The sequence below is a fragment of the Charadrius vociferus genome, unplaced genomic scaffold (genome assembly GCF_000708025.1).
Source record: "Charadrius vociferus isolate BGI_N301 unplaced genomic scaffold, ASM70802v2 scaffold843, whole genome shotgun sequence".
Taxonomy (NCBI): Eukaryota; Metazoa; Chordata; class Aves; order Charadriiformes; family Charadriidae; genus Charadrius; species Charadrius vociferus.
Window position 1 is genome coordinate 26948 of NW_009647430.1, and position 26235 is coordinate 53182.

A 26235-nucleotide genomic window follows, 5' to 3' on the forward strand; every position below is an offset into this window, starting at 1 on the left:
AGCGTGTCCCGCCGGGTTCCCGCCTTCCCCCTGCCGGTAAAGGCCCGGGCAGGCGCTCTGCTGCGGAGCCCCCAGCCCGGCGCCTCAGCGTGCGGGGACACCGCGGTTCTCATGAAACGCACCCTCGTTCGGTGCCATTTTACCTCTCTGCGTTTCTGCTTTTTCTCGTTACCTCTCCTGCTCCAAACCTATTACGCAGGTTGCTTTCTGCCTTGGCCGCTCTGCAGCTCTGTGTGTACTGAGCTCTTAGAGGTTTTAGCTTTGTTTCTCTGCGTGCTCCCGTTTGTGCACAGAAGAGCTTTGAGCAACATCCTCTCTCCAGCATAGCTCACAAAACAGCAGCCAGCTGTTGCACAGGGACCTCACGGATAAGGATGTAGTCACGCTGTTCCTTCTGCTTAACTGTGTTTTCAGTCAGGGACCTGCACGTGGACTGTTGTGATAGGAGTTCTGGTCTATTCCTGAATCCAGTTCCAGTCTAATGTGCTGTTTCTATTGTTAGATTATCTAGAAGGAAGAATAGCAGTCTCAAACTGGTACCCTCCCCACGACGTTCTCAACGACTCCAAAATAAAGAAAACCTGGAACTAATCAAGGCTGAGATCAAACAAGTGTCTCCGCCTCAGCGTGTGACAAGATCCCAGACTGCAACATCTCGTAAAAGCTTAGAGACCCTTCCTGTCCAGCAAGTAGGAGGGAAGGTTCCCTTAGCAGAAGCTGATGTCAGTGATCGCATTAGCAGCGAGCTACACCTCCAGAAGAGCGCATCTAAACCAGCAGAGAAGCTCTCCTCGACCATCCTCTTGAGCTCAGATGATGACTCTCCCAAGGAAAGCAGGGTTGCCAAATCACCGCCTGCACCTGCAGCCTTTGAGCTGATGGTCCCCCATACCCCCGAGGCAAATGATGCAGGAGAAGGCGAGGCTGCATCTGAGCTGCAGACAGCAAAGGCAGCTAATACTACAGTTATTTTAAGTGAAGAGCCTAGGCTGGAGGAGGGAGATGGCTCTGCTCAGGTACAAGAGGGGTCTGATAAGGAGCCTGCCCAGTGCATACGGGATAGCCCAGGGACTCCCACAGGCTCTCGGCTGAGCCGTCGCTCAGTGCGCAGAAGTCTGATGGGTAAAACTTCCATGACTCGCAGAACCTCCTTGGCAGAGAAGTACTCGCTAGCCAGCAGGAGGGAAAATATGATCCGAAAGTCTATCACCAGGGCAATGGTCAAGAGGAAGGCAGCTCGGAAGTCATCTGTGTCCTCCAGTTACGTGGATGGTAAGTTTGAATGTCACCAGATGAGTTTGCTTTGCACCTTTCCTCCTCTTTCTGTTGATCTACTGCTTTTCACTGCTGAAGGAAAACAACGTTATGGGGCTAGTTCTTCAGTTTGGGTGCAGCAGCTGACCTTCCTAGGCTCGGCAAGCTGCAACTGAGCACGGATGTGGTAACGGGCTTTCTAGAGAGGTGTGTGCATAGAGAAACCCAGGTAACTGTGCTACTTCGTGTCCTGTGGATCCGGCCTTGTAAAAATCACCTGGGAGAACAGCCTTAAGGTCTTCTGGGTTTCTGTGGTGGTAGGTGGCCGTGCTGAGGAGCAAGCTGGTGAACAGGCTTTGCTGCTGCTGGTGGCTGCTTAAAAGGGTTATGGGCTCTCACGAAAGCCTGTGTGTGTTGTGGGAAATGAGGTAGCTATCATAAATTCACTGCTCTTTAAACAGAAGCTGGCTGCTAGTTCTAGAGCTTCTCTTTTCAGAAGGGAATTTTGAGGGTGAACTTTGTAAATTTCTTGAAAGTCTTCCAAACTTTTACAGTTTGCAATAGAGGCGGGTTTCAGGGAAGGATAAACTGATTTAAATGTTCTTCTGTGATACTGGAGTGCAAGCGTTGGATGTGCTGCAGGAGAACAAAGTGATGGATATCAAGCTGATGGATAGAAGTGGCTAGTAAGTGGTGGACTAGTAAATGGCTCCTGAAATGCAGGTGATGCAAGAGAACCTCTTCCATGCAATTCGATGTTGAGGAGAGCTTGGCTCTTTTGCACAGCACGCTTTGTTTGAAGGAGAACTAACATAGCTGAAATAATGTTACTGTAATGTAGTCATCTGCAGTGTCCTAGCTTTGTGGGATTTGTGCTGTATAAAACTGACTTTCCTTGAAGAGTTATACTGTTTTTGCTGTAGAAGGATATATTTGGAGAAGTGCTTTAGTGTTTTTTGTTCCATACCAAAGTAACTGTTCTAGATGAACTTTTTTCCAGAACCGGAGCAGTGCAGTCCCCAGGACAAGGTTTCCCGTGCTGGTACCAGTGTAGCGTGGAGCGCTGTCTGCATGGAAGTTTCTAAGCACAGTGTTGAGGGCTCCCTCAGTAAAAATGGAACCGCAGGGAAATTTTCTTGTCTGTAACATTGAAGAGGCACTGAAGTAGCTTTATTTACCCAGTTTAAGTGATCAGTCTGTATTGTCTGAATCTGGATTACCTGGGAGGTTTAAGGAAGGCTTTATTTTTTCCCTCTGCGCTACTTGATGTGACTGTTCTTCTGCCTAGTCAAAATTTCCGGGTGTAAGGAGAGGAAGGGAGATGTTTCAGGCAGCTCCGGTTGAGCTGGTTAATGTCCAAAAGCCCAAAGGACATTAATCGACTGCAGAGTGTGTCTGCTGTGCTTCCGATGCACCAGATCTTGCACTTGATACATGTACAGCACGTGTGCTCGTGCTTCCTTGGGTGAATTCAGTGATGGAAGTATGGGAGCAGACTGCGTGCTCTCATACGCAAAGCCTGCCCTTGTGCACTCCCCTCAGGCTGAAGCTGCATCGCCTTCTTAATTATTAACAGCAGTTTCCGGCTGTGCTGGTACTTAAAAGCTAGCTACCACCGAGCCAGCTGGAACGCTTAGCAGGAAGGAGCACTCGGACTGTAAATAACGCTGGTTTTAACCGCTGCTAATATCTGGACATGGCCCTGCAAAATGAGTCTGAGCCCAAACTCGTAATGGAAGCTCATTGAATATCACTTTGAACTCATCTATAATTGAAAGCATCCGTTGTCTTATATTAAAATTGCAGGCAGCATTTTCTTGAGTGCTACTTGGGTTTCTTCAGCGGCCTGTACTTGTAGCGGCACGCGTTTGGATTGCAGGCAGTGCCCAGGAGGCAGAGCAGATGCCTCTAAACAGCCTTGAGTGAACATTGCTCCTACAAGGAGCCTTGGCCCGTACCCCTGCGTTACAGCTCTGGCATTTTTGTCTTTTCCTGCAGTCTCCAGCTCTGCAGAGGTGCCAGAGGATGAAGAAACTGTTGTCAAAACTGGGTGAGACTACTTTAAGATAACTCTTTATCCTCAATGTCGAGCTTGGTCAACTTTTTTACAGTGACATTCTTGGTATAAAATGCACTGCTTGCACATAACAAGTGGCTTCCCAGTTTCCTTGATGTTACTAAACACGGCTGCCTTTTCTCTTTGTTTTTTTTCCAGGCCTCCTCCTGGACCTTGTACCCCCTCCAAGTTGGTAAGATTTGAGCAGAGACTAAAATCGTTTCTGTTCGTGTGGACTCGCGAGCAAAATGCGTTGAATACACCTCCCATTTGTTACCGGGGAATTAGGGAGCTCTGGCCACAGACCCCCGACTCGGTCAGCCTGCCCCGTTGCACCTGAGTAAAGGCGGCTCCCGTACATGCAGGAGCCTGTCCGTAGCCCCCCTGGTTCCCATACACAGACGAGAGAAAGTCTCAGATTGTCCAGTCTGTTTAATCGCAACGTTCCAAAATCGGCAAAACAAAAACCAGTCAAATTTTATTTGGAAAATGAGCACATGTGACCCAAGGCTTATTTTGGATGCAAGTAGAGCTATTCTGCCAGTATGGTGTTACAATCTCAGAAGCTTTTAAAGCCAAGGCTAGCTTTGACTAGAAAATAGCGTTCTCTGTCATTTTGCATAAATGTATTTCAATGTAAATGATGGGTTGATGCACACCAGTGCTCAATACTGACCTTGGGATTGCTGGCATTCAGAGTCAAGTCCTGCTTTCTGGCTCTTGCTTCTTACCATCCTGCTAGAGATCGGCTGTATGAAAATTCAATCCTGAATCTATACAGATAAATAACCTTCTTATAATTCAGGGAAGTTTTTTTCAGTTGGACAGAGTCTGTACACTATTACTATTTCTGTCTTGTTAAAGCTTCTTTTGACCTTTTTGTTAGTCTGGCAGATTAGTCAAAGCTTGACAGTTTGTCTTAAGATAAGCACAGAAATTTGTAAATATCATTCAGGTCAAAACATATCCCTCCGCAATTCTCACTGCCTCCTGAGGAAGAAACCCCAGGATTATTGTCAGTGTTTTGTCCAGAATCATTTTCAATAAGCAAAGACTGAATTAATGGAGGGGAGCTCCGTGGCCTCAAGCGCTTCTGTAAGCAAGGGCCGGCAGACACGTGCTTTTATGGCTGTGCTTGTAAGTAGAGCTGCAAAAGTTCAGATTCCAAACTGAGTTTTTCTAGTGCCTCTAGATTTTTGGCTTGCCCGAGTTACCGTTGTAGAAAAGCTTCAAGGGAAAATGGGGAGAAGAGAAAAATGAACAGACTGCTTTGCAGATCTGTGAATAGAGGACCCGTATGTTTTGTTTCTGTACCCCGATGAAATTATAAGTACAGTCTAGTCCATGTGGTGCATTTGATCTATCCTTGATCCTCATCTGTTATTTCTATACTACTGCTGTTGGGAGCGGGACCCTGTAGCCTGTCCCACTGTTAGCCTGTGTCACCAGGTCACCTTACCCTATCTATCTCTCTGTCTCTCTCTCTACCTACCAGCAGTTTTCTCGGCAAACCAAACGCGGTTGGTTTGTGCCAGAGACTTCCTTTGGAGCTTTGAGCAGCGTGAAAATGCGGTGACTCAGCAACCTCTCAAACCAGAAAATATCTTTGTCTGTAGGAAGATGTAAAGGCAGTACCTCTATGCATGCTCTTACTTAAAGGTCAGATTCTCCTCAGGCCTGGTCTCGACTTCATTAGATCCGTGTCCTCCCGTTGGGCTGCAAGGTGCTTCCTATAGCCGGCCTTAGGATAAGGCCCTACAGAAGCATTTGGGGAGGATAAAGCTTCCATGCTTCCTTTTTCTTCTCCTCCCAGCCCCTTTGTGTCTGCCAGCCCTCGCGCTGGCCAGCACAGGTTTGGGGAGTGGAGTTAATGCTTGCGTCGCTAGCCGAGTGCACGTTTCCGAAGCCGTTGCCTGCTCTCGCAGGCGTATAAAACCATTATAAGAGTAGTTGTAATTATGTATTGGTCTAAGTGCAAAGGCAGCAAACAGCAATGCACATCACATTCATAGCAGAAAGGGATAAATGAAGTCAACAAGCTGTTCATCTTTGCTCTCTCCCTGTTTGTCCATTCATCGCCGCTAAGTAAAATGAGCGCTGCCTGACACTTTGCCACAAGTCCAGCAAGCATAAACAGATTTCCAACTTGAAATGCTTTCCTCCTTAATACTTCATGAGTTCGGTCAGTTTAAGCAGCGCATCCCTCATTGCAGATAGTTGTATTCTGTTAATGTGCTTCTAGCGATGACACGATACCAAGGATGGTGTCCCGAGGTATGATGCACAGCTGGAGGTTAGGACTTGGCTCTGGGTGCTCGTACCAATAGTTCACACTATGCATGCGGTTTTGCATTCTCTGGTAGTATTGCAGACGGTGTCCCGGTCAGAATGACATCAGGATTTGAAGCAGTAATTGGCTGTTTCTGTGTGAGAATTGTGCTGAAACTCACTTGCGTTTCCTACAGATTCCTCAAAGTCCGCAAATGTCACTTCGCTCTCGGACCCACAGCAAAAACGAAGAGCCGCAGGAGACGAACAACAACGGTACCTTCCAGAGGATTTCTGTGGCAGAACTTTAAAAAGTCATCACTTTGTTGGGAGGGTAACTGGGAAGTTTGAAAGACTGGGTAGTTAATTTGAGAGCCCCGTTTGAAAGACTAAACTTTGACAAGCAAGGATTTGTTTCAAGAGATTAGCAGCTAGGAAATTCTGTGCTGGAGTTATTTTCCAGCCGGGGAAGCGCATGGAAATAGATGTAATGAAGATGGAGGGGGCCGTGTTCTCCGTGTTACGGGAAGCCGAGTTGAACCCCGTTTCTGAAGCGTGCAGCTGCTCCGTATCTGTGCCGAACACAAGGGCGCTGCATTGGTGCAGACTGCGTGCCACGGATGACTGCAGACAGCTTTGCTGCGTTTTGTTTGTCTAGGTTGGAACGGTGCTGTGCGGTTCCCTGCTGAAAGCAAGAAAGGTCTTGCTGTGCATAATTCATGGCAGTTATTTTTGCTGCTAAATCTGTTGTCTGCTTTCAAAGCTGTGTTGGAAGGGGATTTTTTTTCTGCTAGAACTAACTGTATAACTATGTTTTCTTCCAGGAAGCAACTTAAATAAAAATGGGGAGACCCAGGAACCACCCCAGAGTGCCAGGTATGTTCACGGAATCATTCTGGTTGGAAAGTGCCTCTGGAGAGCTGTAGTCCAGTTCAAAGCAGGTTCAACACTGATATATTGTCAAATGGCTTCACCGTTTTGTGACCATGAAACTTCTGCAATAAGTTTTCTCTGCCTTCATGAAAAGAGGATTTAATTTGTATCTTCTATCACATTAGAAATTTTTTATTAGACATCTACTTGTGCATATGCAATGAAATATATTTAAGCTATCTTTAAGTCTTATGACCTTTTTTAAACCCGACTGAGACAATCGGGAGGATTTGCCATGTATGATGGACTATATTTTTCTCACAGGAGACAGCCAAGTTACAAAAGAGCTGTGGATGAATGCTATGACAATCAGCAAGCAGAAGATGGAGGGCTTTCTCCTCCAAAAAGAAAGATCCCATCTTCTGCCTTTCCAGCCAGCAAAGTAAGATCCTTGTAGCCCTGATGTACGTCACCAAGATCTGTTTCTTGCTCACGCTCCTGAGGATTGTTTTTGGCATTCCTCTTGTAGGTTGGACGTCCTTTCAAAATGTTTTTGCACACCGTGCAGAAGAACCAGCTCCTCATGACACCAAGCTCTGCGGGGAAAAATGGAGTAATAAAATCTTTTATCAGATACAACACCCCTCTCCGATCTGATCCCAAGGTAAGACGAGACTGTTATAAGCTGTATATACGATGGTCTGATGAGTGTCTGAGTTAAAGCACAGACGCGAAAGAAACTTTTCAACCTGTATTAAACTCAGAAGTAACTTTAAGCTGTCGTTTACACTTACATAAACTAAATGAAATTGTGATTAGTCAGCTTCCTAAAGAGTTCTAATGTGAAGTCTAATCTTCATTACTGTAACATTGCCCTGTGGCGTTAGCAAGTAACAGTTGGGAATGAAAACTGGGAAACGAAAATCAAGGGGATTTTGAATACTGCAGTTGAGGTGTATATAAAACTGAAGGCCAACACTTCCAAAGTCTCCTTTCTAGGACTTCTCTAACAAGTGAGAGCTGAGCCAATGCTTCTTAAATCCAAGCTTCTGATGTTCTGAGGGTTTTCAGACCTTTGAAGCTGGAAGAAACATGAGCCTGTCCTGAATGAGAGACTGCTGGGTCAGTGAGACAAGTACGCCGGTGTCCAGATCTAATAGGCATCAGTATCTACGCATAAGTGTTGCAACCAGCAAATATAACCCCCGCACCTTTGCTGTTTGCAGGCAGGTGCCTCTACCTGCGCAGTACCACAGTGAATTTGCAGCGTTGCAGGGGACGCTCCTGTACCCCAAACAGAGTAGTTGTTTGGGTGGATGGGATTTGAGAAGATCTGGTTCTACATTCCCAAAGGGAGCAGGTTTTCCCTGTGTTGTGTTTACGCAGGACAGTTTGGTCCTAAATCACAATCATTTAATTACATGGGCTGGACTTGCAGTAGGAATACTACCCGCATCACTGGTGGGCAGCCCTCACTCTTACCTGATCTGCATTTAGATTTGGCGTTTACTCGAAAGAGAAGTCAGTGTTCAAGGAAAAGCGTGTTTCAATCAGTGTGCTGTAGTTCCTATTCCAGAATAGCGCTCGGACAGTGTCAGGCAAGTCCCAGGGTGTCACTTCACGGGTGCACCCGGGGCGTGTGAGAAGCTGGCATGCTGAGCGCAGATTGCTCGCGCTTCCAATACCCAAGGACTTGCCTGCAAAGTAAGGTGGTTCTAGGGCTGGTTTTCACTTGCAGGAGAGTTGGTGAGGGAGAGGAGGGGGTACTGCAGAAACCGGTTTTCCTGCATCTAGCTTATATCTGGCAACCTAATATCACAGCTTCTCTGTATTGCTTAAAGCTGTCATGGTCGTACTGCTTTGAGAGCCTTGCTGTACTCCAGCAGACAGAAGTCCGTCATTAGGAAGGAGTGACGGTTCAAGCTTCAGTCTCCCTGGTGTTCCTGCAGACGTTAGTGTCTGTTGGCAAAGGAGCTGATGAGATGAGAAAAGTCTTCTGACTAGTGCAGCCGTTGTTGCTGTCAGTTCACTGAAGGTTGTATTTTACGTTTCACACCAGTGCGCACGGCAGCTTCCCCTCAGGACTTTATCTGTGTGTGGGGGAAACATAACTAAATAGCACCAGAGCGGTAAGATATAACTGTTAGTTTTAAATTAGCCAGTTTGGATACTAATAACACCAAGCATTTACAACACAGAGCCCAGCATAAAGTAACCACTTGACTATTTCATCGTGCTTATCAATGGGTTTGTACTAAGGCCAGGCCTGTCATTATTAGGCATCTGCAGTACCAAATCTGGTGTTAAATTAGTTTATCTGACTCTGTGTGAGGGTAGCGATGGCTGGAGCTTGCTCTTCTCATTGGCACTGTACTGGGGCTGAGTTAGCTGGACTGTTTAGCGAAACGAGACAATGCCCTGCGTTTCTGTCTAGAGGACATATGGGGCTGAGCGTGTGCTTGAAACAAGCTGTAAGCACTCTGTCTAAATGGCGATGGTTTACCATGAGATAAAGCTTTGGGGGAAGCAAAGACGCCAGCAGGAGCTCTGAGCTGAAGTAAGCAAGGTGTTTCCTAGAGCACCATCTGTCCCCTCCGCGCGCTGCAGGAAGTCGCTATCATTGCCAAGCATTAGCACTGCTTTTTTGGTTCTTTTTACCAATATAAATCACAGTGCTGTCTGTCTGCATTCTCTGTGGAAGCTGCCTGGACTTCAGGAGCTGATGCTTCTGTTTCAAGTCCCCAGCTTCTTCTCTTGCTCTCGAAGATTAGCACCACTGTCTGGATTTCCATCGCATCTGTTCCCAAACATCCATGACCGCATCACGGGCTCGCTGAGCTCTGCTTCAGGCTTGCTACCATCCTTGGCTTCTGGCTGCAGTTCCTTGGCGTTTCCTCTGGGCCCTTACTGAACCTGAGCAAGTTGAGGTAGGAGGAAGCCCTGGCAGGTGGGTATAATCACATTTCAATCCACCTCAGGAAAAGGAGAGACAGAAGCTGGAGACTCTGAGGAAAAAGCAAGAAGCCGAGCAGCTGAGAAAACAAAAACTGGAGGAAGAAAAGAAGCGGCGCCTAGAAGAGGCAAAGCTGTGAGTATATGCTTTCTCCCTTGTCTGGACTGTCTCTCTGCGCCTGTAGGTCCCTATATCTAGGTCTTTCATCTTGCAGAGTCCATACATGCAGTGAAAATTCTTGTTGGCTTGCTCTCCCACTGCAAAGACAGTATTTGTTCTCATAGTATCTATCTAGAATGCCAATAAAAAGTCAGTTATCTTAGCTGACTGTTTCTTCAGCTTTTCGTCTTAAATCCTCTCTCTCCGGTGGAACTTAAAAATGTTGCTGATGTTTAAATGAACAGTGTATTTGGCTCACTGAATTTCATGCTGTGCCTGTTGGCCTTGTATTTGAGTAGTAAGGAACTCACCTAGCCGGACCACAGTGACAAAGCTGCCCTGTGTCCTGTAGGAAGCGTGAGGAGCGCCTGCGCAAAGTGTTGCAAGCTCGGGAACGGGCAGAGCAAATAGAGGAAGAGAGGAAAAGGCGCATCGAGCAGAAGATAGCTCTGTTTGATGAGAAGACTGAGAAGGTAAGGCCCAGTGTACCTACAGAGCTTATCTGGGAGAATCAATAATCTGTTGAGGTAGATGACAGCACAGGAGCGTGCCTTCCAGAAGGAGAGGAGCTGAGGCTGCTGAAATCTAAAATAGGGACCGGAGAATGGTTGAGTAAAGATCTTTCCGGAAACTTCTGAGTGGCTGCCTTTCTCTTGGTTACAGCAAATGGCGGATGAAAGCATTTATTTTCCAGAATTATGAATCTAAATAGGCTTTATTAAGGCTCTTTTAGTGAGACGGGAGTAAGAACTTTGAGTAGATAAAGCCAGCCTCATGGCCCTGGGGCTTTAGCTACTTGAAGTTGCTTTCCCATCTGACTAAAAGATAAAGTAAACATATTTCCTCCAGACCCTTTCTTTTATCTGAGACTTTCAAACAATTTGCACATGTGACCATCGCAGTCATTTGTCTGCTTTAATTATCTCCGCCTACTTTTCTTATTTCATAGTTCTGAGAATATGTTCTGATGGCTTTTGTGGTATTAGATGTATAAATACCAGAATAGGATCGGCTTTTCCTGCGGAGGTGTAAAAGAAGGTCGTTTCCCTAAATACTACCTTTTAAAATTAAAGCAGAGGGCCTATTGTCTTCTGGTGGCCAAAAGGGAAGCTCTTGCCCCGTGAGAAGGCGGGAGCTCTGCATCTTTCACTGCTATGATATTTCACAAACACAGAGAGCTGTCCCCTCCGAGACAGGTATTCAGCTAGCTCTGTGTCTCTTAGGTGCGGGAAGAAAGGTTGGCAGAAGAGAAGATCAGAAAGAGAGCAGCTGCCAGAAAAATGGAAGAAGCAGAGGCCCGGCGCAGGCATGACGAAGAGGCCAGAAAGCAAAAAGCGCTGCAGCAGGTCCGTGCTGGAGCCCGTCCTCTCATCCTGCATGCAATTAGAATGGCCCCAATCTGCCACAGTCTTTGTAAGCGAGGAATCCAGCGGGAGTACTAACGCCAACAACCGAGTGCGAATTACTGTAGCGGAGAGGCTTTGTCCCTGCAGCTCTCCGCAGCGTCGTGCTTCCTGCTGCCTCTTGCAGTACGCTGTAAGCTCTCAGTGGTGGCTGTGACCCACATTTCTTCTGCAGTTCTGGACACATTCTTACTAAAGACCTTAATTTGTGGATCGGCAAGTACTAAAATCTCTCCGTTAAACCCGTCTCTCGGAGATCCAGAGCATGGTGGCCACTAGGCCCTTTGGGGTACGCTGCGGGCAGGGAACGGCCAGCACTGACACAGCCGGAGAGGTGAAGCACCGGGACTTCAGCCCCAAGTTGTTTCCCTGCTGTGTAGTGATAGGTGCTAGAGACCTGGGTCAAATAAAAAGTGTTCCTGCCCCTTTATTCTGGAGCCTCTTCCTGTACAATGTAAGGCGAGTAATTGTCTTGTTGGGCTTCCTAGGAGGAGGAGGAGGAACGTCGGCACAAAGAGCTAATGCAGAAGAGGAAGGAAGAGGAGCAGGAACGTGCCAGGAAGATTGCTGAGCAGAGACAGGCAGAGCAGGAGAGAGAGAAACGGCTGGCTGCAGAGAGAGAGCTGGAGAGGAAGAAGGAACAGGAGAGGATCCAGGCAGAAAAGTAAGACAGTATCCATTTATACTAAATTCTGTGCTGGGACTTTGAAAAGAAGCAGGAAGAGAGGGCAGCAGTGAAAGACCCAAGCAGCAAAGAGCTACTCTGTGCTGTCAGTGCAACTCTGGACCATCCTGGGTCCTGAGCTGCGAAGAAGTAGTTCTGGGCTAAATCATGTGGGAGGTGTGGTGGGGAGCGCCCTGAAAAGCTGTGAGAAAAAGAAGGGTTTGCAGCAGGCAGCGGGAGGGCACCCCTGGGCGGCTTTGGCAGTAATGGTCCGTTGCTGTGGTTCTCAGGCTACGTGAACATCAGGAGAAGGCTGCTCACCTGCAGAAGGAAGCGTCGGCTGCGAAAGAACAGCTCCACGAGGAGATGAAGACAGAAGTAAGTACTCTTTTCTCGTAGATGGGTAGAGCCACGTGGATCTGATTCAGTAGCCATTACTGCTGGGAGCAGCTGAGCTGTGAAGCCATCAAGAACCGTGATGAATGAGTTGTGGCACTTCTGAACTTGAGCCAACCAAAGGTGCTTTTACACAGGGCCTGTTCTCTGTCCGTTCCAGAAGCTACGCTGGCTCTCTTTAGATGGCAGCAGTGCAGGAAGAAAGGACAGATAACACACGTGGTGAATTGAAGTGAGGTTTTCAGCTTTTCCCCCTTTCTGTCCCCAGGTGTATCTGTACCTCTCTTGATATCAAACAGTAATTAATCCCAGACTTTTCAGTAGTAACATCTCACTTTTACATTTGTGCCACCTTCAGCAGAACCACACGAACAAACGGTAGACTTTGTCAGGTTGTTTGCCACGACAGTCATGCAACCATAGATTAACTAAGCAGGTGGTTTTCCTTGTGGTGTTGAAGAGAGAACTTTTGATGCCGTGGAAGTCCAAGCTATTTGAATAAAGCAACCGCAGCTGGATAGGCTCAGGGTTTTGCTTAACTCACAGCATGCATTTTCACCAGAGCAGAGATAAAGCCTGCAGGTGGCGTTCAGGTGGGTTTTGGAAGGTCCCTTCGGAAGGATTTGCCCACGGTAATTACTGGGAATTGGCAGCAAACCCTTTGCTATTTGGACTGATGCATTTTGGTTTATATAAGATCTGGGAGAACCTGCATTTTCAAGACGATTTGTGAGAAAGAACAGAAGGTTGGAGTAGTTGGGTGGAAATTGTCCTACACTTGCCTGAAATCATTGTCACTCCCCTTCGCAGAGCTGTGACGTGAGCACGCTGCCAGCACGCGTCGGCTGCCTTCAGGGGGCTGAACGCCTCGGAGGGGTCCCTGCGTGCCCAGCGAGCCCCTCGCTGTCCCTCCTGAAGCTGACAGGCGGCTGGTGGCAAACCTCTGTACAACTTGTCCTGCCGTTAACACTGGGTGGGATTTATTTCACTTGATTTTAGACATCTCCTGTTTGAGTTAGCAGCCTCTTGGTTTCCTTTAGATTCAGGAGGCAAAACTAAGCATTCATAGGGTGAGATTCTTTTCACCTGTTGGGGATGGTTCCTGTACAATGGGATGGCTTATTGTCTAAAAATACTGTTTATTAGTTTAAAAAGAGGCTCCGATCAGTAGCGTAGACTTCTGTCTGCAGACGGTCAGCTGGTTTCTGATGTTTCTACCCTGAAGATAAAGTCGGTAGCAAGTTTTTCAAAGCGTGAGGTCATTGCACTCCCCACAGAAGGGGACTACTGCTCGTTAATGCGAAGGTCAGTTTGTTTGTGCCACTTTGTGAGGAAAGCTCAAACTGTTGTGTTGCATTTGTCCACTGTCTGCACTGTGTTCAAAGAGCTCCTTAGCATCATAAGCAACAAAGATTTGCAATTAGATGCTTAGCTTTTTTTTTTTCTCTGCATATCAAAAAAAATGGATCCCTGGATGGACAGCGTAGCTTAGTTCTTAGAGTAATTAATTTGTGATGTCGGCCTGCCAGCAGGAGGAGCAGAGGCTGGCAGAGATGAAGAGGCAAGAGCAAGAACAGAAGAAACTGCCAGAGGAACAAAAGGCTAAAGATATAGCAAAAACACAGCACCTAGAAAACAAAGAGGTAATTCTGCTCTCTCTGGTGAAACTTCCTTAAGGGATGACATCAGAGAACTTTGATTCCGGCACTGACACGCTGTCACAATGGGCAGTTTTACCCCCTGCTTTTTCTATTCCCTATCAATAATGAAGGGATTCCATAAACTCTTTTTCCTGGCTATCTGAGGCGGACTCCTGGTGGCCCCGAGCATTTCAGTGACTTCTGGGGAATGAAAAGGAGGGAAGGGAAGCCGCCGGTGTTTGCCGGGGTTTTCTGGTTGCCTGGCTAGGGCACAGGCCGTTGGAGCTGCCTTGCCTAAGCTCCTCCTCTGTAAATAGGGGATGAACCTCACAGGCAGCAGCGGTGCCGAAGTTGAAAGTTGGAAGGAGCCACGGGATGAAGTTCAAAGTTGGAAGGAGCCACGGGATGGCAGCAGAGTCTGTGAATAGTATTGCGTTTGGGCCTCGCTGCTGCCTTGAGGAAAGCCTGCAGGTGAACGTACCTGTCCTGAACGTTGAAAACAAACGTGGATCTTTAGCTCCTTGCAAAGCTATGCATTTTAATCTTTAAATGCAAAAGCTGTGAAATAGGAGTTACCATTACTGGACACAGAGCCAGGAAGGCAGCCCCTTGTGGAGAAGAAAAACTGGTTCCAACTCTCTAGAGAGATGTTTCGTGGTTGGTGAAATTTGCTGGTTTAAGTTTTTCTTCATCACTTTCATTTCTCAGTCATGCTGCTCCCATAACAATTACAGTGCAGTTTGTCCTGAGCTGTTATGGGCATGTGCTCTACGTGGTAATAATCAATTTAATATTATTAAAGAAGCCCAGAAGTTTGGCTGCAGAGTAAAGCACATTACTCGGCTCCAGCTTTGAGGATGTAACAACGCCATTCAAGCCTTGCTTGAGCTGAATGGAACTGCTGTATGTACGTTAGATGCATCTATTGCTGGCTTGTTCGTGTCATACGAAGCCAATCAAGCAGCCTAATTAAACAGGAGAAAGCAACGCAAAGTCATAATTTGGTCAAAACTTTAGAACTGCCAAACTTCAGGTTTTGCAATTATAGGGTGAAGCAAGAGGTGGAATACTGGTGTGTTCCAATGGACAAGCGTCTCCCTGTAACTGGGAAGCCTTCCGTAGCAGTGCCGTTGCATGAATGCCTGTGGAATATGTTTGTCTTCTAGAACTCGCCTGCCTGCAACTCATACCAGATGACTCCACAGTACCAGAAATACCCAAAGCCTCCCACGGTAAACCCAAACAACTACGGAATGGATCTGAACAGCGATGACTCGACCGATGACGAAAACCAGCCTCGCAAGCCCATCCCTGCCTGGGCCACCGGTACGTGCAGCGGGTTGCTACCTGTCCCGAGAGCCCCCAGCAAACCCCAGCGCAGCTCCTCTCCAGCGGGGAGTAAGGCCTGCTGAAGGCTCTGCCCGGCTGCTCCTACTGGCACGCTGGAGTTAAAAGCACTAACCCCCAGCAGCATGGCTGGAGTGCCGAGTCGAGGGCTCCTCTACCACTTGGGGATCTTCTTGCGACAATGTTGGGGAACAAATGCTCTTTTAAACCGCTTTAGCAGAGCGGCTAGGGTCATTTGCCAATGTGAAAGGAATAATTATGAACTAGTGCTCTGGCCTTGAGCCTGCGTGACATCGATTTGGCTTCAAAAAGCAAAGCGATGCCAGATGTCACGGACCAGGTTTTGGACCGGCTGTTGTTCTGGTTCTGAAATACTCAGTTCCATCAAATTCCACCTCCCCCAGGGAAGCTAAGACGTTGCAGGGGAACTAAGGGTATCTGCAGGAAGAAAAGCTGAGACACCTTGCCTCTTGCAAAGTTGGTCTAGTTCCTGGACAGAATTCAGTACATGCAATATTTGCCCTCCAAGTGATCTGTGGTGACTCTTTAGGCTTAAACGGTGTGCTTTAAAACACTGAATACTGCAGGATTTCTCCTATTTGTGATCTCGGTGTGATGTGAAATGAGGAGAGTAGGGACACACTGCATACAAAGACAGCCTACACAACAATTTCAGTTAAAATTAATGAAATTTAATCTTTTGTTTCTCCAGGGAATCAGCTTACCCAAGCTGTAATGCGCCAGTACTACAACCCTCCCAAAGTGGACCTCCTCTTTGGGGCGATCGCAAGCCCCAAGCTGGAGGACATCTTCTACAAAAGCAAACCGCGCTACTTCAAGCGCACGAGCTCTGCCGTGTGGAATTCCCCACCCTTCCCAGGTGCCAAGTTGGTTCTAGGTCTGCCATACAGCCTGAAAAAGAACTGAGGTGGGCAGCGGCTGGTTCTTGCGGAGCAGTTGGTGTGCGTTTCTGCCTGTCTAGGTGAGAAAAGAGTTACTGTTCAGTATCTGTAAATCTTTACGTATTAGCATTGAATAAATGTCAGCTCTTACCGGGCCTCTTGCATTTTCTGGTTTTGGGGCTTATTTTCTCACTGTTAGGGAAAACAGCAAGCTTTCGGGAGATATTGCCTTGGAAAGATGCATCTCCTTTTACCTTAGCTTTAAGCTGGCAAAGATTTAGACCTTTAGGTCATGAGACTGCATCACCTAAAGCTGTATGATCCCCCTCCCCAGCCAAGCGGGCCTGGTGGCAGCTGCCTGCGGCAGAGGAAAGCTGTCTGTCTGTCTGTCCTGCCCCTGCCCGCCCCGAGGCTGACGCCAGAGTACTTGTACAGCCGAGGACCACTGTGCGCATAGAATCATTTAGGTTGGAAAAGCCCTTTAAGATCACTGAGTTCAACTGTAAACCAAATGCTGCCAAGTCCACCGCTGAACCCTGTCCCTGAGCACCACATCCACCCGTCTTTTAAATACCTCCAGGGATGGTTCCAATGCTCAACAACCCTTTCGGTGAGGAAACGTTTCCTATTATCTTGGGTAAAATCCAAATATGCACTAGTGATGTTTTCCAGAAGCAAGATATTAGCAGGCGTGGTCTTCATCATCTCCTGCAAATTGCGAAATTATTTCCATTGTTTCATTTTTCAGCAATACGCTTTGTGCCAACCCCAAGTGCGATTATGTGCGTAAGCTAGATTGACGCTGATGTTGCCACAGCTCGGGCCGAAGCGCCCCGAGGATTTTATTGCCCTTTCTTCAGTTGTTGGAGAGAGATGTGACCCTCAGTGTAATCATGTCTCCAAGTGTGCCCTGAGTAGCGTAAGCAGGCTTTGTTGTTCTAGGCTTCGTTAAGAGAAATTGTGCAAAGGTTGTGATAGAATTTTGTTTCTCTAATTTAAATTCCATATCTGTGGCATAGATTGGATTGAAAGAATGATTTTAACCTCTTTTCTCCCCTTGGCTGTTTCATTTGTTCAGCATCAACGCTGGTTTTATTTATAGGCCTATTTTGCACTTCATGTTCAAATGGACTGTTACCAAAACAATTTCCTCTTAACAGCAAAACATCAGCTCGGAATGTCAGTTCCAGGAGCACTCTGTGGTTCAGTCATTCTTTCTATGTCTAACTTGCAAACGGCACAGAGACAGACAGTAACGAGCTTCTGTGTAGAGAGAGCAGAGGTCTCAGTAGAACAGGACTTACTGGCAGATTTTAAGGGAAACAGTTACATTAGTTCCTGAAGGTTGTTGTGGAAGTCTGTCTTCTGCAAATCAGGCAACCGACATGGTTCTTACCTCGGATCCATCTTTTTCTCGCTGCGTGATTTGTTTTAAAGATGGGCGAGCGTTCGTGGCTGCAGTTTCAGTATGTGAAAGACTGCAGCACACCGTTTCTGTGTACGTACAACTTGGTCCTTTAAAAAAACCACCACTGTTTGGAGATTATGCAGTGTGTGAGGAGACTCCTGCCTTTCCTTGTGCGCATAGTTAACGAACTGTTTGCAAGCAAATGTCTTTAAAATGATGTGGGGTTTTATATTTAAATACATCAACTGCTAGGTGCTGTGCTATTGATCTGTGTTTTTATCTGAGATGATTGTACGTTGATAGATGCTCTGTAGACTGTTTTGTATCTTAGAATGAACATAAACTTTTTGTAAGAAAGCTTGCTGAAACGGCAAAAATTTTAAACTTGAATGCTATTTGAATGTCTGACAGTTCGATAAAAGTGAGTTAAATCATCTCTGGGCTTCTCTTCTGGATTCATCGTGGCTTTTTATAAGAAAAATCTGCAGTATTTTGGAATCTGCCCTTTGGGGTTGCTTTGGGCTCTGTTTCCTTGAGAGAGGAATGTTCTGTCTAGGAAGAAGGGTGTAACTCCTGCTACAGTGAAAAACACTCGTGCTTTGGTAACCCTGCAGAATTTGCTGACTAGTCTTAATTTCTTCTTTTGTTTCTGGACATTGGAAGAGGGACAGTTTGGTGTGATGATATATTCCCAGAAATCTTTGCTAAGGAATACACGACCTGAATTCATCTTGAACTAACCTACATCCCTGTGATTCCCTACCTCTAACTTTAGAAAATATTCAGATTTGCTACCACCAGATGGAGCAGGGACTTCAGTCACAGGATACACCTGGAGCACTGGTGTTGAAAAACACAAGTAGAAATCCTAGGAAATGACAACCTCAAGATTTTAAGAAAGATATACTGACACTCTCCATTTCAGGTATTTCTCTTAATTTTTATAAAGACAGGGGTTTTTCTTACCAGGCCTTCTCAGGGGTACATGATCAGCACTAGGAATCCTCAGGATCACTGACACTTCAAAGCATTTCCTCCAGGTTTGTTTTCAGGTGGGGACCCAATCCTCTTTAGGGTCAAAGGTGCTGAAAATCTAGCAAGAAAAACTAGTGTCAAGTACATAGGACTACTACAAATCACTTTTAAGCATGCATGAGAGCTTGGCATCCCCGCCAAAGCCTCACTGAGGTCTGGGGGCTGCATCCCTCAAGGGGGTTGGCAGATTTGGGGAGAGGACTCTCTGTGGAGACCTAAATGCAGGTCCGTCATCTCCTCCCGTTGAAATGACAGTGGGCAGAAGCTGCCTGCCCCGGGGAAATCAGCTTCCCCAATTTCTACAAGTAAGTTTCCGTTCCCAAGCGCGGTCTCCACCTCACCTGCTCCTCCTTTCGGTCCCGGTGGCTGCCTGTCCTCCCGGGCACTTGTTGGCACTGCACAAAGCGTTGACTCTTGGAACAGCAAACAAATGAACAATCCCTCTGTGGCAGGTCAGGCCAAATTCTGCTTCTTGCCTTGAGAACACCGTGTTTATTAAGCCTTTTTCTGTGTGCCTTTAGCCTGAAATGCTTTGCCCAAACTGGCCTCGCTCCATGGAAATAAACCCCTTACCTGGCTCAGTTTGGAGCTGTGCCCCTCTCCCGGCTTCCTCGCTGCTGTCACTGAAACACAACAGCTCCACTTCCGCAGACAGAGGCAGGAAGGGTTTCTAGAAACCAAAATAAATGCCTTAGAGATGTGTTTAGAAAGGGTCTCGCTGTGTTCTCTCCAGCCCGTGCTGTGGCTCAGCCCCGAGGTGGGAGAGCGCTGCCCGAGTCAGGACTTGGCCCAACCACCCAACGCACACTCCCCCCGTTTCTGCTCTGGCACCCCGGAGACAAGAGAGGAAAACCCACAAAGGGGCTGCAGAGCTCACTGTGCACAAACAAACTCGCTTCTGCACTGATCCGTTGTAAGACAAGCCAATAGTTAAATATTTCAATATTTGGGTAATAAATGAGAATTAAGCAGGTAAGATTTTTATTTGTGCGCTTTCTAGGTTATCCAACCTGCACCAGCCAAGAGACACATCTCAGCAAAGTATCGGTCATCCCCTACTTACACCTACTGCGGTGTTTTCAACAGCAAATTTGCTAAAACTTACCTGTGTCTTAACAGTAGGAACACATGCAGCTAACCGACTCGGTTGCCTCCAGCCCCAGTCCTTTCATGCCGCCCTCTACCAGGCACAGACGAGAGCCATTACCGAATTCCCCAGGTCGTCCCTGACTTAGGAATGAGCGCTGCCTTCTCCACAGACAGGCTCTTGCCTGCTCCGCGTTGGCACCGCCTGCAAACGGATGCGGTGGAGTGGGAATGTCAGGCACAAGGGCTTTGTGAGCACGACAGCGCTGCAGGGAAGGGAAAGGGATAGAGAGCAGAGAGGCTGGCAGGCGGACGTGAAGGCATCGTGTGTCCCAAGAGATCCCTGCCTACATCCTGGATAAACCTCAAAACGTTCACAGTGGAAAGACTAAGCCCAAGGTTACGGGAATGTTGCATGATTTACTGCCCCGCCAAGCCTTTCTCTGAGCTGTCGCTGTGCCCTTCTCACTTGCAGAGGGAGCAGCAGAGCCCGCCTGTCCCCGACGGGCCACCCCCTGGGGAAGGTGGCGTTGGCCTGGAGCGGCGCTTCAGCAGTGGCCGAGAAGCGAGGAGGTGGTGCGGCTGCGACGTCGCTCAGGCAAGGAAACGCTGCTGTCTTTGGAAGGGGCTTTGCTGGGCGAGAGGGAAGACCGTGCGATAAAAGAGGTGCTAAACGCTGCCCTTTTCACATCCTCCTCCCCACGGTCCCCAGGTTGTCACCTCTGTTTGTGCACACAGGCAGAGAGGCCGCCCTTCCCTGAGCTGGCACACCGTGGGACACGCTCCAAAGCACACAGGGGTCTTCGCAATAAAGTTTGGACCCAGACTTTATCTTTTGGTTGTTCAGGGATTAGCCTGAAAATATTATTCTTAATTAAAATGGGTTCTAGTGACCCGATTGCTGGCAATATTGCCAGCAGTAGGAAAACAAGAAAAACAAACGCTTTTAGACAAATCCCCAAATGACATTAAGTATCTTACGATGAAAATCCAGATTAGCAGTCTTTGCCAAGGGATACATATTTCCAAATACTGTTTCCTACCCCCAGGGCCACCACGGGTCTTTTCAAGGACTCTAGAAGCTTATTTTTACCCACATACTTCTTTTAGGGGGAGTTTTCTTCTTTTTTGGGGGTAATGGGGAATAGGACAGCTGGATTTTTGTAGCCTCCCCTGTTGAGAGCACCGAGCCCCTCACTAACAGAAGCACTCAGCACTTACGCAGCTGGCGGGGGAATAAGTCACCAAATCACAGACTGGTTGAGGTGGGAAGGGACCTCCGGAGGTCGGCTGGCCCAACCCTCCCTGCTTGCCCAGGACCACCGCCAGGCAGCTCTTGAGTACCTCCGAGGGAGGAGACTCCCCAAGCTCTCTGGGCAACCTGTGCCCGGAGAACTGCCTATGCTCAGAACAAGAACGTATTCAAAGCAAGAAAACCACGGGGGCTGAGTGCAGTGCCATCATCCCACAGCCCTGATGTGTCCCTGGAATGGGAACGGGGGCATTTAGTGCCCAGTTCCAACATGAAGATAATAACAGGATGCGTATGCCATGAAAGGATGTACCCCCCTCCCATTCATCACAGACCTTGTTAAGCTGCTCGTCACTAATTCAGGCAAATCTGAAATTCACGCTCATTGAAAATAGAATTATATACGTTCTTTGTTTAAAACCAGAAGAACATGAAAAATTACCTCATTTTCAAGGGCACCCTTGTTCACTCCCAGTGGGATCAGCTCCAGGGACACAAAAATCAGGCCAAGCTCCTGCCAGGACAGCTGGTGGTAAAACCTCCCTGGAGCTTTTCAAACTGAATTCCTTAAACTTGCAGCTTAGAAACTGAGGAGCCACAACGCACAGCGTGGACTTCGCCTGTGTCCTGGGAATCCCGCGGTACTCCTTTGTCTTTTTGCTTTCAGGTGACCAGAGCTCCTACGTGAAGTGCGACCGAGCGCGGGGCTGGTGGGGACTGTGCAGCGCGGCGCCCCTCGGCTGCCTCCGGCGGCGACGCTGCGAGGGGAGCAAAGCCAAAGCTGCAAGGGCACAGCAGATGCCTTCCGAGACCATGCTTATTTTTGCAACAGTCAAAGACTTCTTTCTTTTAAAGCACGATGAGTAAGGATGAATCTTGAAGCCAAGTGGCTGACAGGATCCCTCGGAGCTCCCAGCACAGTTCTTGCATCTCCTGTGGTCCTGCCGTACGCAGTCTGACGTTGCTGCCAGGCTCTGCTTGCTACACCTCACGGCTTGCTCCTAGCGAAACACAATCCATTTTCTAAGCAAACGGGAAAATAAAAACCCCTTTCCTCTTCTCTGGAGTTCTCTGCCAAGAAATTCCGCGGGTACCACAAATAAAAACATCTCGAGGACTGCGTGGCTTCCACCTGTGCTGCAGAGAAAAGCTTCGGTGTGTTATCCGGAACACAGAGCGCAGCTTGCCCCAAACCGCGCTTTGTTCACTCGATTCTGTGGACATCCTCAAACACTGGTGAAGGAGCTTTTCTGTAGCCAGGAATTTCTGGCTGCCATATAGACACGTTGGGGCAGAAGACGGAGAAGCCCCCAGTCTCCTAATTCGAATTGGAAAAATAACCCTAAGCAACCAGAGCCAGACTGAGGGGTCGGGAAGGAATTTTGTTATAATTTCATATTTCAGCATTGTCACCTAGACAATCAACTCCTCATCATGAAAAAGATTAAAATAAGCTATTTTTCCAGTCCTATAGGAAGCTCGCCAGGTATTTACAGTTTATGTAGTTCTTCACAGCCATCTAAAAATAAACTATATGCTCCAATATAATCCCTCGAGGCCCTGGACACCCCTCCGCAACCACTTACCACTTCAAGAGGGAAAAGGGGAACCTGTTATCCCCCACTGCTTCATCACGTTTTTCCTGAGTGCCGATGGCCTCTGAAACCCTCTGCTACAAATCAGGGGCCACGACAAAAGAACAAACCGAGATACCCGGTTATTCAAGGCTACACGGACAAAGCCAAGAGGGAGATCTCAGAAGACCTGTTCAGCACAGATGCTAAGAGGAATCAAGCAGAACAGCAAGACGTTCGCTGCCATTACTGCTTCCCTTCTGCCAGGGTAGTTGGAGTAGATTTTAGTAGGTTAGCAGACCGCGGTGCCGAACAGTCGGCGCTAGCTCGCACCCTCATCTTCCTGCTTCACCTCACCCATGCTTCACCCGGGCAGCAGGCTGTTAATTGTGACCTTAACAACAGGCTTCACTTTTTTTTAAGTTCAGGAGTGACACTGTGGTATTACTCCAAAGATTATCGATGTAACTGATTCCGCTGCCAGTTCGGAGCCTACGGAGGCGATTTCTCCATGCCTCAACACTGCCCACTTGGCTATGAGCAGCTGAGAAGCTGTATAGAAGAAGCTATTAAAGATGTTCTTCCTTAACGTGTGGTTACTTTTATTCATGTATCAGCCTACTCTTTTATACGTTTTTATATATATATTTCTGGGCCACAGATCGTGATGCTTATAAAGAAATGTTAGTCCCTACAGAACTGGAATGACAGAATAGAAGCAGGGAAAACAACAGAAGAATAATTATGCAAGAAAAGTGGCAGCACTTCTGCATGAAATCACCTCAGAAGGCTGGAATAAATGAGCTTGAAAGTGCCTTGGGTAAAACGGCTCGAGGCGGTTTATTGGCCACTGATTTTGCAGTTCTGCATCTTAGAGGGACGGAGGAATCTCGCTCCTCGCGCCGAGCTTCAGAACCCGTACAGCCCACGCGCAGTGTCAGCGCGAACTCTCCCTCCCGGAGCAGCGCGCTCCTGTTCCGGGCCCAGTGAGGGCAGCTGAGGAAAGCAGAGGTCACCCACATTTTTCACCTGTCCACTTCATAAACAAGCATGACCTGGATCCAGTTTTCGCGCAGCTGCACAACCTGTTGGGCCCATTCCTTCCATGGCATTGCGTATTTCCCCACATATATACCCCAGGGCTCGGCGTGCAGCTGCCACGGGCGCTCGCTGGCTTCACCGCGTCGCACACAGCACACAGCAATGGCGCGCTCTGCCACGGAGCTGACTGCTACTCTGCTCATCACCGTGGTCCTCTGCAGCAACCTTGGTAAGTTTTGCCAATTACAAAAATAGCATGTTATTCTTTTTTTTAATAATTACCCATCATTATTCAAATTTTTAAAATTACCCACATTCATTTATTATTAAAATTATTTTTCATCCAAAATGCTGACAATTCCAGAGAGAGGGGAAAGAAGGTAATTACTGAATATTACAGACAACCTGGGGGACGAATACATGAACATATTCAGAGAAGGGAGCTGAATCGTTTTTGATGTCTGGTTAGAGAACAGGGAATAACATAAGGAAGCAAGGGTGCACGGAAAAGAGAAAAAAAATCCCACTAAGCCTGAGAAGAAGCTGGATTGAGAAGAGAGAGGAGAGAAGAGAGGAGGGAGGAGGGCTGAGGACCAGCAGGCAGAAGCTTACCCGTGAATGGTGGGATTCCGCCGAGGGACCTGTGCAACAGAGCAGCTCCCGCAGTGGCGACCCATTTCTCTGAGAGGTTTAAAAAAACCCGCAAAGCTGAGAACACGCTCAGCAAAACCTCAGTGTGATTTGAATGTCGTTATTGGGATGGAGAGGGGGTAAAGGGTAGAAGCAGCTGAACCTGAGCAAGTGAAAGGTTTGTTCGTTACACTCCACTTTGTCTTTCATGCTGCAGGAGCCAGCTCTGCTCACGAGATCGTCCCTAGCTTTCTCCAGACACTTCTGGAAGGCTCTGCTGAACAGCTGTACACTGGACCGATTTCTCAATATAAAGTCGATGATTTGACTAGAGCCGCTTTGACTGCATTAAAGGAATGTATTGATGAGCTTTCTCCTGAGCACAGAAAGGCCCTCGTCAATCTCCTGGTAATTCACTCCTTTTATTATTATCATAAATGGCTGTATCACTGCGCAGCCTTGTCCCGGACTCTGGACAAAGAGCACCGGAATACTTTAACTTAAGCATCCCCTGGCCTCAGGTTTGGTTGCATACAGCACAAAGCTCCCAAGTGCTTTGAGAGATCGTTAAATAGAAGGTAGTCTCCACACAAATACAATGATTTCTCTTGGTGGCTGGAATGAATGGAGGTGCAAACTCCCCCCGGGGAAGAAGCACCTGCTTCATGCAGGTGTGTTTTTAGGAACAGAGCCAAAATGAAAGAAAACTTCCAGGTAATAGCAAGAAAGACTCGGGTGTATGTCACACACTTGCTCTTTGTTAGTGTTCGCACAGGAACTCACGACATGTACTGACCTGGTGAGCACCTGCAGGTGGGAGACAATGCCTTTGTCCTCACGCAAGTTCTGCCAGAGGTTACACTCTCAGTATACAGTTCCAGTACCATAGGTCAGTCTGCCTTCTCTGCAGTTCTCTACTTGGGCATGCCACATTCACCGCTCTTACCTTCTGTTTCAGAAACTTGTTCGGACAAGGGCTTAAATTAGTGAAATATTCGACCCAGCTGCTGGCAACGCTTCTCAATGACTTCCAGTTTCTCATATCCAAAGCCTCTGGGAAAACAACAAATACGAAAAATGGAGAAAATCAGGATGCTGGCAGATGTTTTTGTAAACTCTGTGTGCTGAGTACTGCTCCCTGTCACCTTCCAGTCCATTTCAGATCTTATTTCTTTACACGTAACATCTAACTTCTAAATAAAATTCAGATGATGTTTTAAAATTATTTCTGCTTTTATAAATAAAGGTTTTATTTCCTCCTGTTTACTGCAAGGACAAGGTGCTGTTTGTTTTGACAAAGTCTAAACAACAGCATTCTTACAGATACTGACTCACCTACAAAACACACAGACACAACCACCCCCAGCCAGCGCTGGGGCAGCAGAGGGAGACACGGAGAGGACCGTGGTGCCGTGCAAGCACTGCTCAGCAACAGCCGAACGCGGGGGTGCTGGCGACACTAGAGACAGCACCGCGCCAGCTGCCATGAAACAAACGACCTGCACCCCAGCCAGGCCCAGGGCAGAAACCCTTCTGTGCCCGCTCACGAGCCTTATCCCTGCGAGAAACCCAGGACAAAATGGGCATTGGGCTGATCGGGGAGAAATCTGAACACAGGCTGCCACCTCGCTTCTCTAGCACATCCTCGAAAGTACACGGAGGACCGCCGGCACGTTTCTTCTGCACCCCAGGGAAAGGCCTCCCTTGCCTTCATCGGCAAGGAAAGCCTCCCAAAAGCGGCACCACGGAGGTTCTCCCAAACCTCCCACGCCGAGAGCCCCAACAGCAAACTCTGCTCACAGACACCGGGGCCAACACACCCTCCGCAGGGACAAGAACACACAGCTGAGGGGACGGCTGGAAAAGGAGACGCGAAACAGCAATGCCAGCTGCTCAAACTACGTTCCCGTCGTTCTGTGACCCCGACAGCACAAGAACACGCGGTGCCAGAGAGGATGCAAAAATCACACGGCTCTTGCCCTCCTTGCACGGTTCTGCGAAGGTCTGGCCCCGCAAGCTGGACGTGCCCAGCCCCGCTCAGCCGCGTGATGCAACAGCACCTACGACAGGCGCCAGCGGCCCGTGTGATGTCACAGTGCGTCGCCGTGACCAGCCAAGGCCTCTCCCAGGGACACCTGGCAGCGGACACCACAACCTCTCCTGCCCCCATCCCTGACGGACCTCACCGTCGCCCTCGCCGCGCTCTGCGACCCAGAGCTGCAGCAGCCGACAAGCCCGTCCGCACCCGGGCCCATGGCCAAGGGGCAGAAAGGCGAAGCGCTGCCGCTCCCTCC

The 26235-nt window shown here is 48.1% G+C and overlaps 3 protein-coding genes across 3 annotated transcripts in view; all 3 read left to right on the forward strand.

Moving 5' to 3' along the window:
- Nucleotides 1-15940, forward strand: part of INCENP (inner centromere protein antigens 135/155kDa) — a 17102-nt gene extending 1162 nt beyond the window's left edge. The window contains exons 2-16 of the mRNA XM_009880565.1: nucleotides 503-1272; nucleotides 3253-3304; nucleotides 3470-3503; nucleotides 5776-5854; nucleotides 6403-6454; nucleotides 6776-6893; nucleotides 6981-7115; nucleotides 9430-9539; nucleotides 9916-10036; nucleotides 10787-10909; nucleotides 11458-11630; nucleotides 11921-12008; nucleotides 13556-13669; nucleotides 14833-14992; nucleotides 15726-15940. Of these exons, the coding sequence (XP_009878867.1) occupies nucleotides 503-1272; nucleotides 3253-3304; nucleotides 3470-3503; nucleotides 5776-5854; nucleotides 6403-6454; nucleotides 6776-6893; nucleotides 6981-7115; nucleotides 9430-9539; nucleotides 9916-10036; nucleotides 10787-10909; nucleotides 11458-11630; nucleotides 11921-12008; nucleotides 13556-13669; nucleotides 14833-14992; nucleotides 15726-15940 (2344 nt within the window). The remainder of the gene's footprint in view (nucleotides 1-502; nucleotides 1273-3252; nucleotides 3305-3469; nucleotides 3504-5775; nucleotides 5855-6402; nucleotides 6455-6775; nucleotides 6894-6980; nucleotides 7116-9429; nucleotides 9540-9915; nucleotides 10037-10786; nucleotides 10910-11457; nucleotides 11631-11920; nucleotides 12009-13555; nucleotides 13670-14832; nucleotides 14993-15725) is intronic.
- Nucleotides 15941-23473: 7533 nt separating this feature from the next.
- Nucleotides 23474-24923, forward strand: SCGB1C1 (secretoglobin, family 1C, member 1). Its single transcript, XM_009880566.1, has 3 exons — nucleotides 23474-23540; nucleotides 24159-24349; nucleotides 24900-24923. The coding sequence occupies exons 1-3, from the start codon at nucleotides 23474-23476 to the stop codon at nucleotides 24921-24923; spliced, it is 282 nt and encodes a 93-aa protein (XP_009878868.1).
- Nucleotides 24924-26194: 1271 nt separating this feature from the next.
- ODF3 (outer dense fiber of sperm tails 3) overlaps nucleotides 26195-26235 on the forward strand; it is a 12949-nt gene continuing 12908 nt past the window's right edge. Inside the window, exon 1 of the mRNA XM_009880567.1 lies at nucleotides 26195-26213. Within this exon, the coding sequence (XP_009878869.1) occupies nucleotides 26195-26213 (19 nt within the window). The remainder of the gene's footprint in view (nucleotides 26214-26235) is intronic.

What these genes read in the sequence shown, in the direction of transcription:
- SCGB1C1 (XM_009880566.1), top strand. Translation starts at nt 23,474, where the DNA reads ATGGCGCGCTCTGCCACGGAGCTGACTGCTACTCTGCTCATCACCGTG. An exon ending in GGTCCTCTGCAGCAACCTTG is followed by an intron (nt 23,541 to 24,158) that starts GTAAGTTTTGCC and finishes TTCATGCTGCAG; the next exon opens with GAGCCAGCTCTGCTCACGAG. An exon ending in AGGCCCTCGTCAATCTCCTG is followed by an intron (nt 24,350 to 24,899) that starts GTAATTCACTCC and finishes CTTCTGTTTCAG; the next exon opens with AAACTTGTTCGGACAAGGGC.